Source organism: Protomyctophum bolini (assembly GCF_963924005.1).
Source record: "Protomyctophum bolini genome assembly, chromosome: 13".
NCBI classification, from domain to species: domain Eukaryota; kingdom Metazoa; phylum Chordata; class Actinopteri; order Myctophiformes; family Myctophidae; genus Protomyctophum; species Protomyctophum bolini.
Window position 1 is genome coordinate 34,614,794 of NC_137874.1, and position 20,245 is coordinate 34,635,038.

The following is a 20,245-nucleotide window of genomic DNA, read 5'->3' on the forward strand; positions in this document are numbered from 1 at the left end:
CGCATGCAGCACTCCATCCTTGGAGGGCGGAACAGAGACATCGTTGAATACCGGACGATAGAAAAGAACAAAATAGAACATTATGGATTAGGCAAAATCGTAGTTTAATGTGTGTTAATGTGGAGGCGGCGAGGAGGCGAGAGAAGGAGGCTGGATTTAAGCAGCATCAATTCGACAAATTGTGAGATCTTCTGGCTCAGAGGGGGGCCTCAGAGGGGGGGCCTCAGAGGGGGGGCCTCAGAGGGGACCCCTGGGGTCCTTGAAGGGGGGGCCTCAGAGGGGACCCCTGGGGTCCTTGAAGGGGTGTCAGTCAGGTCCCCCTGCTATAAATGATTCATAGTTCAGTCAGTTAACTCACAAATAGATTGAACAAATATCTAATATAGAATGAGAATACAAGTGTGCATATAATGCTTTATCTTGGCGTTCGGCTCTGCTACCTTTTCCAGATTTTCTCCCTGCTCGGCACAATTATACAGCCATCATTAAACATTAAGAGCAGGGAGATCGATACACGATAACAAGCCCCCATGGGGGACGGGAATAGCAGAGCCCACCGGTGGAACTGGGGTGGCGGTGGGAGCTAACAGAACACAGAACAACAACCAGGAACCAAATGCAGAAGGAAGGCAGGAAGAATGCAGTCTTCGGTGAGCTTAAATACCCCGCCACGTCAGCGTATGGTGAGCTTAAATACCCCACCACGGCAGCGTATGGTGAGCTTAAATACCCCGCCACGTCAGCGTATGGTGATCTTAAATACCCCACCACGGCAGCGTATGGTGAGCTTAAATACCCCACCACGTCAGCGTATGACTTGTGGGTCTTAAATACCCCGCCACGTCAGCGTATGACTTGTGGGTCTTAAATACCCCGCCACGTCAGCGTATGACTTGTGGGTCTTAAATACCCCGCCACGTCAGCGTATGACTTGTGGGTCTTGCGTAACACTGTATTCGCCCACCTAGTAATGCAACGTATTAACCCCTCGAGTCGTGTCTGACTGAAACTAACTCTGCGAGCTACGTATCATTTCATTTGTGAACCAAATGAAACCTTACAGGTACAGTATGTACAGCACCAAATGGAATCCTCACGGGTCCAAGTGAGGACGCCGGCGTGGACTGTTCGCCGCTTCACCTCCCAATGTATGAATGAATGGACCATTGGAAAGCACTTTGAGCACTTGGACAAGCGCTATAAAAATGCAATTCATGCGACCTGAGGTGTGTTTCAACTACATCGATATGGGAGGATGGATGGAGGAAGGACGGATGGATGGAGGGAGGATGGATGGACGGACGGACGGACGGAGGGGGTTACACAAGAGCTCTTACCCAAACAGGCCCCTGAAGCAGCACAGAGGGAGACGAGGGGGGGAGAGAGACCACATTGACAAGCATGAAAAATAAACCAAACAGCAGCAGCGTCCGTAGTAACACCCGCACAGAGAAGTTAAAGGCACACACACACACACACACACACACACACACACACACAATCTCAAGTGTGTGACAGCGGCTGGCTCAGTCATGTTTGATAGAAGGCATATTAGTCATTTTTGCGTCCTCAAGGCTGAGCAAACTGCCACGAATCCCATTGTCACCGACTCACTGCAACATCCGCTTGGGAAAGTCACACGAAGCGTGTTTTATTCAAACTTTTCTTTCCCACATATTTGAATGAATTATTGCATTAATTGTGCGTTGTGCTGTCTTTATGCCAGTGCCATTTGTCACTTAGTCATTTTAATTGCAACCGAAGGTCGCAGATAACTATGAAATCTTGCGTTTTTGTTACAGACAGACAGACAGACAGACAGACAGACAGACAGACAGACAGACAGACAGACAGACTGACTGACTGACTGACTGACTGACTGACTGTCCGATCTCCAAAGCCAGCAAAGACATGTTCAGAGAGCAGTATTTTTGATAACACCATTTCACTGTTTCAGTATTACTGCCCCGCCGGGGGAAAGTGAAGGTGTAAAACTGTCCATCTCTCTCGTAATAAGTCTAGTGCAGTCGAGGATGGCGTTTTGAGAAAGACTTTTAATAATGCCACTGAAACTTACCCCGAGGAGGGATGTCTAACAAGAACAGTAAAACAAGATTATAAAGTGCATCTCACAAAGTAAATACATTATAATATGATATAAAGATGCAGTACTAATTACACTGGAGGGCATTCACAGTGAAGCCTGTCCCCAAAAAAACGTTTTTACCTTTATTCGTATAAATATATACGTATTTATATACTTCTAAATACGTATACTTCCTTCCTTGCCCGGGGTTCCACAGGTGTCTGGACCTGGCCCCTTCCTTTTTCTTCCCTTTACACCAAACCATTGCATGCCGCCGCAAATAGCCCACTGGCCGACATTAAAAGACCGTCATGATCATTCATAACCACTCTGCAGCGATCTGGGGGACTCTTAAAGGGATTTTTACACACGGGAGCTAAGATGGCGTGTTCTCTCTTGCCATAAACGTGTCATTACAACAGCCCTTGATTTTTTTTATTTCATCGTTGCATCCCGCTGTCTTTCCACCGGGCCTCGTTAGGCTCATTGTGTCCATGCTCGTGAGAGGAGATGCCACTCGTGACCATGTTAATTACACGTCTAACTGTCAACGCTTGCTCATGGAGTGCTATAAACACACAGACACACGGACACAAACACACGTGTGCACACACACACACACACGCACGCACGCACACACATAGATGTATAGATATACTGTACTCAGTACTGTGGTCTCTCTCTCTCTCTCTCACATTCACATTCATGAACAGGCTCTCTCTCTCTCAACAGCCTCGTGCTGATGATACCCACAGTAATCATACTGCATGGAGGCTGATTGTCTCCTCTGTGTCATAACGTTGTGCGCCATTCAGCACACGGCGGCCTTCGATCCAACAGCACCGGCAAACTCATTCCAACGACCGCGGTCGTTTTCCTTTCATCGACTGAATGGCCCCTTTTCATGCCTTTCGTTTGTGTTCTTTATTTGGCCATCGAGTGCTCTTCGGTCACCCCGCAATTAATCCATTCTGGGCGGGAACCCCTTTTGGTGTTAGCATCATGTTATGCTTTAGCTATTGAAAAATAGCAGATCTACAAGCTCGTAGCGCGCCACCGAGTGGCGCGCTACGAGCTTGTAGGTCTGCTATTTTTGAAAAATCGAAGAACGACTGACATTTTTAGAATCTGATCTCAGGTCAGAATGGGTTAATCAGACCAGTGTGTGTCCAGTGGAAACCTCGTATGAATCTGATCTCAGGTCAGAATGGGTTAAGGGACAACGATGAGCGGCGATGGACGCAGGAAGAGGGATTCAGGTCCATCTGTATTCAGAGCGCCGTCTCGTGTTATTGAGATGGAAAACACAAAAAGGCTGAGTGAAGGAGAAACATAATGGCCCGGCTAGATGAATAAACTTCCACCCACAGTTTTTATACGTCATTTGTCCTTGCGTGTGTGTGTGTGTGTGTGTGTGGCGAGGGCCCTGTCGCACCGCCTGGGTATGATTTAAAATGTACCGATCGATAAAGAGTGTTAAACTTCTCTCTGAGCTACTGTGTCGTCTGATCCAGGGTGTTGCTCAAGAGCAGCTTGGAGGAGGACAGAGACGGAAGCAGTCCTGCGACGTTCATGGTAGTTAAACTGGACAGTCATCTGCGACACATTTTGAGGACAAATACGGACGTGGCCACTTTTGCATTAACCCATTCTGACCTGAAATCAGATTCATACGAGGTTTCCACTAGGACACACACTGGTCTGATTAATCCATTCTGACCTGAGATCAGATTCTAGAAAAATGTCAGTCGTTCTTCGATTTTTCAAAAATAGCAGACCTACAAGCTCGTATCGCGCCACTCGGTGGCGCGATATGAGCTTGTAGATCTGCTATTTTTCAATAGGTAAAGCATAACATGATGCTAACACCAAAATGGGTGCCCGGTCAGAATGGGTTAAACTGTGTGTAGAGCGTCATCAAAAAGCCTAAATTGTAAACAACTTATTGGATACCTTACATTACCTACATTTGAATTATCTATTTGGCAAGGACTGGCACGGATGACAAGAAAAAAGCCTTTCTATTCTCCGATGATGACATTGGCTTCCACTTCATACCAGGGATTTATATGACTATAAAAGTCGGGCAACGTATAAAAAGACACTTTGCAATAGTCTGCTCTCTTGTCCGTGCCAAATGAATGAACGTGTGTGTGTGTGTGTGTGAGTGTGTGTGCTAGCATGCATGCGTGAACGCACACACAAGGACACGTTTGTGTGCCTCTTGCACACACACACACACACACATCCCATATTGACCAGCCCAGCTGATTTAGCATCCCCAGATTGGAAAGCAATAGACAGAGTCGTTAGGTTATAGTTAGTCTAGACACACGAGCAGGTGATTTACAGGCAAGTCTATAATGTACTATAAACTCCCTGAAGTCAATCCCACCAATCAGTTTGCTTTTTTCTTTACTATTACTATAATCTTTCAGCTTACATGGCATTGTTGTTTAGACCGATGCAAGGTTTGATGTTTACTTGCTATCCTACTTGATTTGAAGCACTACAGCGTTCTCTTTGCAATCTCTACTTGCGTGACCATTTTACTTTTGGTCTTACCAATGCTTTTGTACTTTTACTCAAGTATATTTTTGAATTCCAGACTTCTACTTACATAGAAGTGTAATGAGTATTTCTACATTGCGGTATTGATACTATTACTCAAGTACAAAATGTGAGTACTTTTTCCCACCACTGACGATATGCGGCGGTGAACCCTAACCAATCAGATACATGAACGAACTGATAAGAGCCAGAGAGAAACAGGGCAAAGAAAAACACTACCTCCCCCCGTCCCTCCGTCGCTGCCCCCCCCACACACACTATCGTCCTCTTCTTGCACTATCATGCTGTTGTGTATTGTGTATATAATGGAACAGAGCCTATACTGTGAAATTGCTACTACAGGGAAAAACATGCACATGGACATGTGATACTATTTTTGAGCGGTGGCCTTTGTTTGCTCTGTTCTGCACCCTCTCTCTCTCCACCTATAACCACCATGACGACGCTAGCATACCTGAAGGGCTTGGGAGGCAGGATGCTGAAGCGAGTCTTCTCCAGCATCTTGCGGATCTTGTTGCGGCCGCCCGACACGGTGTTGGCCTTCATCTTGCGCGTGCTCTTGTGGTCGGTGGGGAACTCCATGTCTCCCGGCAGGTCCGGGATGGAGAAGCGGTTCCCGCCCTTCTTCTCCTGGATCTTGGGGATGTGCGGCCCGCCGTTCTTCTTCTGGTGCACCATGCGGCTCAGGAGCTCCTTGAACACTGGAGGTGGTTTGGACGGCAGATTTTGATTTACAATTACAAGTTCACAATTAGGGCATTTAGCAGATGCTCTTAATCCAGAGCGGTTTACAGTAAGCAACTAAGCATGAACAATGAGGAGAAATGAGGAGTTAACGGGCAATTATGGGCACTGTATTTTGCCCGTAAACCTCAAGTTTAGCAGCATATACATTATACAGTAATATACGGTAATATACAGGTGTGATGGTACAATTCGGGAGTTTACGGGAGTTTGTTGGAAAGTTTAACAGGAGTTTCCTGTAATAGACACATCCGTATTCCAAGCTTTTTGCGCAGTGAAAACATGGTAATACATCAAATACATACAAAATTAGTCATCACGAATCATACGTGAGCTAAGAACCTAACAGTGGAATATCTATATAATGAAACTATGCGTATACACTATGTCTACATGAAATGCTATCTAAGTTACATATGTTGAGCCTTTGCATACGCCTTCAATGTTAGTCTAGTTTGAGTGTCAACTAAATATCGCAAGAAATTAGTCGACTAAATCTACAGTTTATTCGGTCGACTAAAATGTATTTTAGCCGGCCTCGACGGTGTCGTAAAGGCTGATTTTACACTTGGTTGCATTGCGACCAAGAACAACATGACCATGACCAACAAGAGGACATATTTATTTTTATTTGTACGATGAAAATGTAAATATTTTAGTTTTAGTCATGGCATAGATATTATATTTTATTTCATTTTCGTCAGTGAAAAAAAGATAGTCGATGGACATTTTTCTACATAGTTTCAGTCGACGTGAGGACATTGCAAGTGGGCCCCCCGATAAAATTGGCATGAAATAATCGCCAAGAAGATAATAAGTAGTTGCAGGCCTAAATACAATGCAGTGTTGTTGTGCATATCCATGGTTTGGGGCAGCAGCTTCCAAAGCAGCTTTTTGACGGAGACAGAAGCCGCGCGGGGCCGGTCTCTGACGAGACGGTTCACTCACCAAAGATGTTGGTCTTGACGGTGAGCGAGAGGTGTGTGTTGTTCCGCAGTATGTCCATGGCCTTGGCGTAGGAGATGTTCTCAAAGTTCTGCCCGTTGATCTCCATGATCTGAAAGCATGGATTAACCCATTTAGGCCTGACCTCGAAATTAAAAATATATATTCTAAATCCTCCAGTTTTCTGAAATAAATATTTTCACGATTTTTCAAAAATAGCAGACCTACAAGCTCGCTATGAGCGCTATGAGCTTGTATGAGCTTGTAGCGCGCTATGAGCTTGTAGATCTGCTATTTTTCAATAGCTAAATTATAACATAATGTTTAAAACACCAAAATGGGTTAAAGCACAATAAAATCTCACGACTGAAACAGTGTGCCCCCACACACTAGCGCTGTTTCCTAAACAACTAACACAATATGTAAATTAAATGATGAGGTTTTAGTAATATTGTTCACCTGCCGTTACATACTGCCAATCGGGTGAAGAAATCACAGACTGATAATGATATGAGGCTTCAACGTTTGCTTTAATATGAAATATCCGAGACGATTAGGGTTTATGAGGACGTTTCTGCAAATAATGCTAGTTCGACCACTTGAAATGCTCTAATCTTAAAATAAGCAAAAGTAGCCTATTCTATTCTCCATGTGTCACAGACGCGTTGAGGGCTTGTAGAATAGGCTACTTTGGCTTATTCACTTATGCTTAAATAGAATAAATGCTATAAAGGCTGTGACCCTATGTGACTCTCAGAGTCAGACTGGGGTTTCCATACATGAACAGGTCTCATGTAAGTCTCGTCTCCTTACTCGAGTAAAATCCTTATACTTCCAAACTCTGAATTCTTGTGTTGCCTCATTATTATTATTTGTCCTTTTGAGCATGTGTCCTACAACAGACTGCCTAAACATGATCCTCTTTTCTTTGTTACCTGGTCTCCCCGTTTGAGGCCGGCCTCCGCCGCCTTGCTGCCCTCCTCCACCGACTCCACGAAGATGCCGAAGCCCCTCTCGCTGCCGCCCTGCAGGCTGAAGTGGAGCGGAGACTCCCGGGAGGCCTTCTGCAGCGTGATCTGACGCCACTTGGCCTTGGCCGCGCACGCTATGTTCAGCAGCCGCAGGTGGCCCTTCATTTTCTGACAGATAGAGGGATAGGATGAGAGCTGAGTGAGTGAGGGAGTGAGTCAGCAAAGACATTTGGTGTGAGGGAAAACAAGGAGGGACCTCCCCTGAGGGATCCTGGTCAACAAGGTATATAATGGTTTAAATGTACTGTAATTAGTAATTGCATGTATGAGCATAACAGCTACTATTCATTTTGTCACAGTGAAACAAGGAAGTGGACTATGAGCGCCGCAGGTTTGAGGGAAATGTGACTTTGAATGACTGAAATGGAGCCGATGGCTGAAGGAACTAGTGAATTGGCAAGAAACGTTCCATTAGCACATCTCTTTCATGAAATGAAAATGAAAATAAATTCAGGAAATGAAGTAAGTAGCCTTGCCGAGCCATGAGGCCCATAGGGCAGGAGCCTATCTCCTGTTTCTGTAGCGTGAGGCAGCTTGATGTACAAGTACACCCCCTGGACATGACGCTAGTATGTCGCAGGGACTTACCCCCAATCCAACCCTTGATGCTGAGTGTCAAGCAGGGAGGCACTGGGTCCCATTTTAGTGTCTTTGGTATGACCCGGCCAGGTATTGAACCCCGACCTCCCAGTCTCAGGGCGGACACTCTAACCAAGGCCACTGAGCTGGTAGGAAATGAAGAAACCCTTATAATTTTAAAACAAAGCAATACTGCCTAATCAAGTTGGTATTGTGACTTGTCAATTACTTGCATGAGAGGGGGAGAGGTGGTGGAGTTAGCTGCTTTAGCAGACAGTTTGAGGGTCCAATGCAGTGGAGAGGATTTGTCCGAAGCTCATTTTACTACTTTTCATTGGTTCAATGTATTTTTAACCCACACAGATGTAAAGGGTGTTCAATAGCATTGATTTATAAAAAAAACTACAAAATGGAGTTAGGTGTTTTCCTCCCGACAGCAACAGAATGCTAACTCGGGTGTTACTGTACGCTCAGACCACACATCTCCTTTTCATCTGCCGCGACAAGACGGCTGAATAATTTATAAAAGCTAGTGGTTGTTGTTAGTGCCGTTCCCATTCTGGACAAGCACATCATTTAGTTGTGCATCATCTGCATTTCGTAAACGTTTAAGTGCAAACTCCTTTTATAAATGCCTTTATATACTGTGTACAGTTTGTAGAATAGTAGAGAGAGAGGGGTGGAAGGACATGCAACACAGGTCTTCAGATGGAATCGGGAATGCCTTTTTCGCAGAGCTTTCAGGACATTCAGGTGGGTGGTGCTAAGGTGAAAACCAGGTATACTTAATGAACTGGTGGGTGTGGTCACATAAAAACATAATTATAACACTGTATACTTTTTGAATAGTACATGATCATGTTTTAGGGGGTGGGGGGTGAAATCATGGCACGTACTCCATCGTTAGGGTTAGGTTTTACAAAAGCTCTGAGTGAACAGGCAGTCCTAGATGGAATCAGGCCACGGACAGACATGCATGTGGCCGCTACAGGTACCGGGCAGGCCTAGATGGAATCAGGCCACGGACAGACATTCATGTGGCCGCTACAGGTACCGGGCAGGCCTAGATGGAATCAGGCCACGGACAGACATTCATGTGTCCGGTACAAAAGTGCAAACCTTACCGAGGCCTCTAGGTGCTTTTCAAACTCCTCCAGGAAGCGAGTCATGGCGTGGTCACCTTCAAAGTCGTTGAAGTGGTTGTTTACCCACAGCAACACTATCCTGGTCACCTGTGGTGGGCACAAACAAACCGTTAAGGCCTATTCATAGTCCAGTTTTAGTGTTTAGTGTTAGTAAAAACAGAGAGATATGTTGTGTGAGCGGTAACCACCGCACACAACGTCATGTTTTATGTGGTCACCTCATCACCAAACACTGGACTACGCACGCACGCACGCACGCACGCACGCACGCACGCACGCACGCACGCACGCACGCACGCACGCACGCACGCACGCACGCACGCACGCACGCACGCACGCACGCACGCACGCACGCACGCACGCACGCACGCACGCACAGACAGACAGACAGACAGACAGACAGACAGACAGACAGACAGACAGACAGACAGACAGACAGACAGACAGACAGACAGACAGACAGACAGACAGACAGAACGCACGCACGCACGCTCGCTCTTCCATCAAAGTTTTAATTTCCTGTTTCTTCACAGAACACCCTCGGACTACACCGACTCTGTGTTTGAGAAATAAGGGCCGACTTTCATAATGTTTTACGACCTGAGATAATTTTGTCGTGTCGAGCTTTCACTGTGCAAACGAACAGCCCCCCCCCCCCCCCCCCCCACCCCCTTCTGCTTCATGGTTAATTGGTCAACTGTTTTATTCTGCGGCGTGCGTTCCCTGCGACGGCCCTTTCCGCTAGTCTGCTCAGTAATGTGTTGGAAGCAGTGGGGGAGCCAAATAATGAGCAGAAGCTACAGTAAACACTATAAAGAAAATAAACAAAGGCAGCGGTCGTGATCACAACTTGTTTGACGGATCTAGACAGACAATATTTCAGACATTTATTATGCTTTAACCATGTGAATCCTAGTGTCCCGATTCTGGGGTGAACATTAGGCAGAAACAACAGCTATAACATACTGTACATTCAGGAGATTTGGTGTAGAGGAAGAAAAACAAAGGGGACGAATAGTATAGATTCCTGAGTGACTCTGGTCAATGAAGTATATCGATCTTAAGTGGTTAAGCTGAAAGCATTGGAAACAGTGACCTCTTAACAATATCTGCTATTTTTTTCAAGTTAAGGTCAATAAAGAAACCAACCACCAGAGCATCCCGGAATGCTCGTCAACAAAAATAAATCTCCTTTCACGCCATCTCACTCGTCGTCTATCTCTCTCTCTCTCTCTCTCTCTCTCTCTGGCTGGATCCCCTTCTTCAGCAGGGCAGGAGATTAAAGGGCCAGATGACTGCCTCATAAAGACTATTGACAACACAAGGACTAATCTTATGGTAAATCACTTATGGACGATGGGAGTGTCAAGACCCTGGGACAAATCGCTACCGGTCCCCGGGACAGCTGAGCTTGCTGAACTGCGTATTGATCGCCAGAGGCACGTGCACACACACACACACACACGACATTTCCACGGAGACGCGTAAACACGAGATAATGACACGCAAGCCAATGAGCGCACAAAGACAAGAGTATAAACCTGCCAGCACACAAATAAAACACTTATATAGCAGTACATTATTCCCCCATGGAGTGTGTGTGTGTGTGTGTGTGTGTGTGTGTGTGTGTGTGTGTGTGTGTGTGTGTGTGTGTGTTTGTGTGTTTGTGTGTGTGTGTGTTTGTGTGACCTTTAACCATTATTTTGTACTTTAGTCGTTTAAAAATAGCAAGATATACATGCTCGTTGGAGCAAATCTTGCAAATATTTGAATATATATATTCTTTCATAGCGAACATTTTAACTCATATCTTTGCTTCTCGAGGGTACACACACACACACTTTATTGCGTTACGAACGATTCAACTTTACTTCTAGGCCTCTGTTTGGAGGCTACACACTATTAATCGCACGCTCACGCACACACACACACGTACCGTGTCTCGGAGGCTGTCGACCTTGAACCAGTCCAGCAGCTTGCTGCCGACGTCCATGGGGTTGGACAGGAAGGTGCGGTACGTCAACAGGAAGTCCTCGATGTAGGTGGGGTCCACCACCGACGGCTCCTCCACCAGGTGCATGATCAGGCGCTCCGGCGTGCCCTGACACATTGTAACCATGTATTAACCATGATCAGGCGCTCCGGCGTGCCCTGACACATTGTAACCCATTTGTTTATGTTCACGCAAAGGAGATTCATACCAGGACACAAATAACTAGTGCAGTAGAGTTACAGTACATTTACAGAATCATGGCCTTTTCAAGGTACAATAGGCATGTCACTCAGTGGGCTGTATTTCGCTTGTCTTAAGTACAGTAGCAGGTCTTATTCCCTAACTTGAGTAAACTAAAGACCTGGAGGTGTGATCAATGCCATTTGGCTATTCTGAGTGGCCAAAGAGCATTGATCACGCCTCCAGGTCTTTAGTTTACTCAAGTTAGGTAATAAGACCTGGTACTTAAGACACGCAAAATACAGCCCAGTAACTCTATGGGTATAAGTGCCATATGACGGCTGACAATTATTGCCTCCTTCTTGGGAATCCCAAGTTGTTGGAACCCTCTAACAGCCGGTCTGTGGGTATGCCCTAGGCTGCCGAATATAGACACAAATAGTCTGCACATATAGCCCCGCTCTGAGATGGTATGTAGGCCTGTGGCTGTGGACCAAAGGTGCAGGCTATCTCTAATACAGACACTTCTCTGGACTCTTCATCAACCACAACAACATCAGAGATGTAAAGGTGTCTGGGGGTTATCACAGAGTTGGAAGTTGGAACGTGGATGGAATGACACAGGAATGTTTGTACATTCTCACTGAGGATGCATGATATTTTGTCCTTTGCGAGTTGCACTAGAGTTCCTCTATTCTATCATGGTGTAGGCGCTCGCACACGCACGCACACGCACACACCACAACAGAATCATGAACACATGCACTAACAGGCATGCTCGCACACGCACCTGAATAATTGATGTCATCATTAATCATAAAAGTGACAAGGACATAAACTGCAAAGTGGCACATATTGAGCGGAGCTGTCAGTCAAAGGTGCCTGTTCACACAATCACAAACAAAGCGTGCATGCACACAATATTCATATACTGTACTCAGTACAGTAAGCTTTTGCTGCTCACATATCAAATATGAAATATTATTTTAAAGCCTCACTATGCAACCTTTTTTAACAGGATCAACGTATGTGCACAACAGCACGCAGCTCACACAGACATAGGAAACGGGTCGCCTGACGAGGAACAGAAACTAAAAGGGGTCAGGTTATTCTTTGTTCCTTTCTGACGCAGGGAGAGAGAGAGAGAGAGAGAGAGAGAGAGAGAGAGAAAAGGGGCCAAACAGAAGTGGAAATGCTACTGTATCACTCGTGAATTGACTCGTTATCTCTCCGTGCGAGGAGAGATTTTTTGGAGGAGCAAACACGAGGAGCATACAGCCGGGGTTGGAATCGTTTGAGGAGCCATTATCCGATCGATATCTGGCCCGCCTCTGGAGGCTTGGAGGTGGATCAAAGGGCTCGGGAGCGCATATGAAACGGTGTAGTGTACAAGCCGAGGCACAGACAAACACTAATGGTGCTAACGTTGCCAAGCTTAGAATGATCAATACGGAAGACGGTTGCGCAAAGGCATCGACGTTCCCGTGAGCGACAGTCGAGGGCACGCCGACTTTACCGTTAAATGTTGAACCGATTCCCATGTGATTATATTTGTATGTACAGTAGGAATGCAAAAATCACAGGTCGATTGTGGCAATTAAAAAAAAAGGTTGAATTGGTCAAAGGTGTTGTTAATTCAAGCCAATCTATTGATCTAGGATCACTTTAACCGTGAATCTTCACCAGGTTCCCAGTGGGCAAGTGAAAGTCTGTGTTCTGGTTTGATGTGTCTATAAAACAACGCTGTCTCATTCTTCCAACCGGGTGTTGCTATTTTGAATAATTAATGAATCCTTGCAATACTGAGTCAATATGCGTACAGTCGTACACATCAAATATAAATGAATAAACAACTCCAGTTTCCCCCAAAAAAGTGTATTAAACATAAAACCTTTTGATCCAACTCGGATCTTCGTCAGATTAACTTAATTTACAAGAAGCCTACACAATTATAGAATGTAAAATATTTGGTATTTTGATCAACGTTTGCCGGTTATCTCTCCTAATGGTACCGACATCAACACAGCAGGAAATTGTGGACAAAATGTTACTCAACGATAACAAAATATTCTTTAGTTTTGGCTTTGCAAGGCTCTGTGACTCAAATGCCAAATGAATAGTGGGCCTTGATATGAAAACTCACATAACTGTGCAGTGTGTGTGTGTGTGTGTGTGTGTGTGTGTGTGTGTGTGTGTGCGCTGCCTAAACAGAAATACATACAGTACATAGGGACACACAGTACATGGAGACATACACAGCCACGCTGCTCAACAGTGCCACTTCAGGTCAGTTGGCAACTTGGCACCGCTCAAAAATGTTGAAAACCACTGGACTATGGTAAAAATCAGCATGCCCGGCTGGCGGCCATTCTCCCTCGCCCCTCACCTTGATGACGATGTGTCCCTTCCTCGTGCCGCTGCGGTCCAGCTCTCGGTGCTCCTTCACCATGACGATCTCTCCCTCCTCCTCCTCCTTGTGCGTGTTCTTCTCCACGTGGTTGAGGATGCGCCAGTAGTCCTCCTGGGCCACGCACACAAACTGCTCCAGAAAGACATGAGGACAACGCGTCAACTTGTGGTACAGCAGAAGGCTGCTCCGCACCACCACGGGGTACTCGCACAGGAACACGGACGAGCGGGGGGGTAGAGGCATTGGTAGGGACTATTTAAGCTAAGCGCCAAGCACCCGGATGGCCTGCGACTAACCCCCCCCCACCTCACGTACCCAGATACCGCCTGGGTCGCCGACGCGCGAGCATACTTACAATTTAGAGCTATATGCTTATTCGTCTCATGCTACCATGCCAAGTTAAGAGCCACGGTGACCTTCTCTCTCTGCTACTTCGCGGAGCGGTTCCTCGTTATGCTTTCCTCAAACGAGTCAACAACTTCTTTATTTGCTTCTTAGGCAACACGGCTCTGTTATCTTCCTGTATGACGCGGATAGAAAGTGAAGCGTGCGATGGAGGGGGGGGAACTGGTCAGGTCAGTGAGTGAGGCCATTGACTGAGAGGGTTGGAACTAAACTAAGCCTCACCTCCCAGTTCTATATTAGGAGGACTGCATGGCTTCCTCTTAGCCATGCGTCTCAGACCGTGACAGAGACCAGGTAATATCAAACACATCTCAGGAAGCAATATAGGTCAGTTGACACTTATATTTGTGGTGGCTCTAGTCTAGAAGGTAATGAGCCACTGATACTGTATGTGGCCCTAATTGTTGATAGTGCTTAGCAATTGCAAGCTAACTATTAGAAGTAACCCATGTTATAATTTAGCTATTGAGCCGAGTGGCGCCCTACAAGCTTGTAGGTCTGCTATTTTTGAAAAATCATGAACATGTGGTGCAAAGCTTTGAATATATACTCTTTCAGAGCGAACGTTTTCAACTCAAATCTTTGCTTCTGGAGGTCCCTGAAACAACACATTTTCACATGGGGGTCAGCGGCCAATTTCATATATTTTTGGAGGTCCTTGACATGAAATATTGAGAACCACTGATATAGAAACATGAGGTTTTTCAGAAAAAAAAATACATATATATATTTTTTTTTATTAAATGTCGACGTCAGGACTAAATGGTTTAAGTAAATGTACTTGGTTACTTTGTCCACCACAGCTCTCACCTGGCAGTCGTCTCCCTTGGTGCGCACCTCTCCGCTCATGAACTGTTTGTGGAGCGTGGGCGAGATGCCGAAGCTGTTGCCCATGCACAGGGTCTCCACACGGCCGTCCGCATGGCCCATCTCCACCGCTCCGTTGAGGATCACGTACCACAGGTCCAGCTGAGAGAGACAAGGGAGAATCATTACCACAGGTCCAGCTGAGAGAGACAAGGGAGAATCATTACCACAGGTCCAGCTGAGAGAGACCAGGGAGAATCATTACCACAGGTCCAGCTGAGAGAGACCAGGGAGAATCAGCAAGCAACCCATAGTTGTTTGATTGATTGATTGATTGATTATTTTATTAGACAATAACAAATGCAAAACAGTACATGGTACAGTCAAAGCACATTTATCCAAAAGGATAGCACCGAAAAAAGACCTTGCGGTCTTGTTTCCATTCGGGTCCCATGCATTCATTCACAACACAATGATGACAGTAATCGAGATACCGGTACCTCAAAAACATGATACCGGTAACTATTTACAGGTACAAAATAATCTAAATACAAATAAATCACTCGGAGGGGGGTATAGGGAGGTTGGGCAGTCATCTTCTCTCCTTTTGATCCGCTGATATAGATTTTTCAGACAGGTTTTAAAGGAAGCCAGTGATTTGTTTGTTTTGAGGGAAGGTGGCAGGGCATTCCATACCTGAGTGGCAGTGCTGTGGAAAGTGAATTTACCCATATTTGTTCTATATGTGGGCGGCACCAGATCATTATTTATACTCCCTCTAGTGTTGCGGCTGTGAGAGTTGCTCACCTTTGTGAGGTAATCAGTTAAGTAAATGGTGACTGAGGGCACAGAGGGCAGGGCTGAATTTACAATTTTGAAAGTCAGACCCATTTTCAACGGCTTGTACCGTCATGGTGGAGGATACTCGCCTAAAGGGCCGCTTGTTTTCTGTGAAAATAAGATTTAAATGTATACTATAGGCAAGTCTGTGTGGTTTTAGTTTTGTTGCTTTCTCATGAATCAAAGGCTGATCATTCTAACGTGCAAAAATAACAGCACTTGAGGATATAGGAAAACAGAAATACCCAATAATATAATTAGGAGAAACTATAGCAGGCAAAGAAGAGAACCAAATGATTGATTATACATATCGAACAAAAAAACAGTATTTAGGGGCATTTAACTTTGCAATTTCATCACGAGGAACTGGGAACACAGAATAACTCTTCTTACTCTCAGTTGTCTCCACCATGCCTATTATAGCGCCACCAGGAGGCCACAACCTGACCTGCCCTGGTGGAGACCTGTTGCCCTCCGAGGGGCACTTTATCTAGTTTGGGTCTGCGACGCTAGGAAGTGGCTTCAACCACCATGGCATGAGTCATCATCACACAGGATGGACATTTTTAAGAATTGAAAAGTGGAAGTTTCTCTGACGAGACAGCGCAGGACTCCGCTCCCGCAATTACATGAAATGAGTGGATATAGACTGTAAGTTTGTACAGTATTAGCACCAAAAGGGGTTCCCGCCCAAAATGGGTTAACACTAGCCAGTCTGAAAAAAAATCACTACTACTCAGTCGCTGAACGGTCAGAGGGACCGTGTTCTTGGTGCGATTTGATTGGCCACTCTCTCCCCCACGTCCAGCTGGAGACGTTCAAGCCGGCTGCATCCCATTTCCAACGAATTAAATCATATATGTTTGGCTGGTTAATTAACTTGGAATTTGTTTACTATTTTGATAAGATAATATGATCTAATATTATCCATGATGAGGTCAGAGGGATGTTATTATTGAATGCTCGGTTTCAATGGAGCGAGAAGCTAGCTAGCCTAGCCTAGTTAGCTAGCTGTCTGTGTCGTGTGTTGTTAACAATGGGACATTGTCTACTCTGAACTGCTGAGATGTTGTCATTTCTAAACACATGTTTTCACTCCTAAAATGTATAAAACTAATAATACATATTTTGCCCGGTTAGTGCTATATTGCAACATAGCCATGGAAGAGTGTCACGTTGCTGCTTTTTTTCCTTCTTCCACCCTGCAAAGATCACTTGTCTTTTCTCGTGTGTTATCGATGTAATTAATATTATGTGACCCCACGCCATGTACAGACTGCTTGACTAGGCATGTAAACATGACATAATTGTATTAATGTTTAAGTGTAATGATGTTATTGACCGGATTGTCCGTAGTAACAGACCCCCATTCCTCCAGCCGTTAGCTTACATTTGCTAATATTATAAGCTAACCGCATTACTAAAGCCAAACGTATTGCAGTAAATGCGGCATGTCCGCGGTAAATTACTTATACAAGTGAGTCGCGTTATATTTACCTAAATTACAAGCCAAAGTACATTCCAAATAAACAATTATTAGCCACGTTATGTTGTTGTATCAGTTTAATTAATAAAAAACATTTGCTATGCTGTGTGTATTTCTTTGTCCCAACTTGCAAGTACATCAACCACGTGACCGGGCTGTTTTCTGCCCCCTCAATATCCCAACCGAAATATTTTATAAGATGGCTCTCCGCATCATAAGTGCATAATACTTGTTTATTTGGAGTGAACATGACAATGACGAGTAAATAAATATTAACACGACTCCCGTCGATACGTTATTTAGCCTGGACATTTCCGAATTTAGCTGAAAACGGGCTTAGTAGCCTACTATTATATTTCATTGATTGTGCCAAAGAAAGAATCGCGTCAGGTCAAACCGGCCATGCACACCATTGCTCACGAAAGCGACACCCTTGCAAGCAGCCTAGTTCACATACATGACGAAATACGACATTAGTTATATATTGTCATTTTTATATAGAGGGGGAAACATTATAGGCTACACGTGTTATCGATATAATCGATGTAATTAATATATTTGATTGATCCAAATAATCGCCTAGTTAGCTAGCTGTATGTGTGTTGCGTGTTCTTTTTTTTTCCTCCACCCCTCTTTTCTTTAAATCATAACTCGCTCATTTTTTGCTCATTTAAAAAAATTCAAAATACCATGTAAACTACGGAATTCGGTCTTTCATTTGGTATATAGATCGGTTGTGTAGGCCCTCTCTACGAAACGATATCAAGTGAAAAGGAAATGTCGGGGAATCGGGTTATAAAAGACACCATTATCAAGCAGCAAAAAGGCGAGTAGGCCTATGGGGGAGAAAGGGGGACGTCGGTCCATTGTGCCGATAATAGCTTGACAGAGTAAGAGATATATGCCTAAAATCATATTTACAAAACGTTTCAAATGGGGAAAAAAACAGAGATGATTTCAATCGAATATTTAGACAAAGTCATGCAAGGGGAACTTTCTCTGGACTCCATGGGCTAAGAAAATAAACTTTTAAATCTCAAAACCGGTCAGAATGACCGCTCCGACGTCGTAGTGTTAATGGTTTATGCACTGTAGTGGAATCATGATGACATGAAACTACTGCACACTTTATTTTTTGTATTAATTCTTTTACACTTTCTTGTACCTCTGTGGACACACAGCAGTGCTGCAGTGGAACGGGCCCCCGTAAAACAAACAGTAGCAAGTCGATAAAACAGGTACCGAGCATTAGTCCCCCCCCCCCCCTCACAATAAAAACATATATACTGTATATATTTATATATGAAGTATTTCCGACAGGTCAGCGGGCGTTCTGTGAGCGTAATGTGCAGTGTGAGCTATGAGCATGCTGAGGGGGAGAATACAACTCTAGCAGCATGCAGCGCAGCCGTAACATAACATATAATCATTCCAGCAGAGTGGCTACGAGGCAACAGGGGAGAAGGAATGAATGAGGGTCGAGTGGCCCCCATAATTCAAACTGCTTTCTCTCACCTCGCCCCTCCACTTTCCTTCTCATTCTCTCTCTCGCTCTGTCTCTCTGTCTCTCTCTCTCTCTCTCTCTCTCTCGCTCTGTCTCTCTCTCTCCGTCTCTGTCTTTCTTTCTCTCTCATCTTCTTTTCTCCTTAGTCTCTCTCTCTCTCACTCCATCTCGCTGATCGCAGTCGCTTTCCTCTCAGCCAGCGTCTATGCCGACTTATCACTCACTCCCTCGTGCTCTCTTTCTCTCTCTCCCTCCCTTTGTCTCCATGTCTCTCAGTCCATTGTAGTGTTTTCTTCTCTTATTCCAATTAATCCCCTCCCCCTTGTTCTATATCAGCCTCTCTCTCTCTCTCTCTCTCTCTCTTTGACCTTCAACATGAGCCCATAGAGAGCCAAGCATCTCGGAGGAGAGCTGTCCATCAACTGAGTGGAGACACACACACGCGCGCACACACACGCACGCACGCACACACACACACACGCACGCGCACACGCAAACGCACGTCTAAAATGGGCATTAATATGTCCTATTCCAGGGTGAATGTCCCTACCTCCTGTTTGTGGTGAAGCATGACGGTGTGAGCCTGCTCCACCACCTCGAACACCATGACGCTGCACAGCTCCCTCCGCACCGACATGGTCATGTTGGCGAAGGCCGGCAGCTGGTGCATGAACTCCAACAGCTGCTCTGTTAGAGGCCGAGACACGGAGACAGAGGACGGAGTCAGACCATTTACAACTTACCATTTTACTATTTTTCAAAAAAAAAATCTACAAGCTCGCAGTGCGGCACTTGGTGCCGTGCTATGAGCTTGTAGATCTGCTATTTTTCAATAGCTAAAGTATAACATAATACTTATAACACCAAGAGGGGTTCCCGCTCTCTGGGTTAACCCAGAATGGGTGTTCTAACCATTCTGGACGGGAACCCCTCTTGGGGTTCTGTACAGTATGTACAGTATTCAAAAATGTAAAAAGAAAATAATACAATTTATTTATAATAAATAACGTTTTTCAGAAAACTTAGGTCAGGATTTAGAAGCGTTTTTAGAATCGGCCTCAGTCCAACATGGGTTATTCCAGAGCGATTTACAGTATTCCAAGAACAACACATGGTAATACATCAAATGCATAGAAATAGTCATCAAGAATCATAAGCAAGCTGAGAACCTAATATCTGTCTAACAGAATATCTGTACAGTGAAGCTACGTATGAGTATACACTATAGAGTGCTACAGTATGTCTACATAATATGCTATCTACATTATATAAATTGAGCTTTGGCATACGTCTGTAAGGTCGTCGAGGCTAGTGCAAGTGCTAAGGACAGACAGAGAGAGAAAGTCGGAGAGACAAACAGAGAATGAGACAAAGACAGAAAGACAGAGGAGAGAGTGAGAGAGAGTGAGAGAAACAGACAAATAGGGAAGCGGGAGAGAGAGGAAAGGGTCGATGAAAGTGACAGATGAAAAGGAAAGGGATATCGACGTAACAGTTAGACGTGCGTAATGGAATCAGA

The 20,245-nt window shown here is 45.0% G+C and overlaps 1 protein-coding gene across 4 annotated transcripts in view; it reads right to left on the bottom strand.

Moving 5' to 3' along the window:
- Positions 1 to 20,245, bottom strand: part of rapgef6 (Rap guanine nucleotide exchange factor (GEF) 6) — a 187,919-nt gene that overhangs the window by 46,048 nt on the left and 121,626 nt on the right. For all 4 annotated transcript variants that reach the window (XM_080780488.1, XM_080780489.1, XM_080780487.1 and 1 more), the window contains exons 10-17: positions 19,277 to 19,413; positions 14,900 to 15,058; positions 13,661 to 13,813; positions 11,038 to 11,202; positions 9,081 to 9,188; positions 7,282 to 7,485; positions 6,350 to 6,458; positions 5,112 to 5,358 (exon numbers count right to left, since the gene is read on the bottom strand). In XM_080780488.1, coding sequence (XP_080636614.1) covers positions 5,112 to 5,358; positions 6,350 to 6,458; positions 7,282 to 7,485; positions 9,081 to 9,188; positions 11,038 to 11,202; positions 13,661 to 13,813; positions 14,900 to 15,058; positions 19,277 to 19,413 — 1,282 coding nt within the window. The remainder of the gene's footprint in view (positions 1 to 5,111; positions 5,359 to 6,349; positions 6,459 to 7,281; positions 7,486 to 9,080; positions 9,189 to 11,037; positions 11,203 to 13,660; positions 13,814 to 14,899; positions 15,059 to 19,276; positions 19,414 to 20,245) is intronic.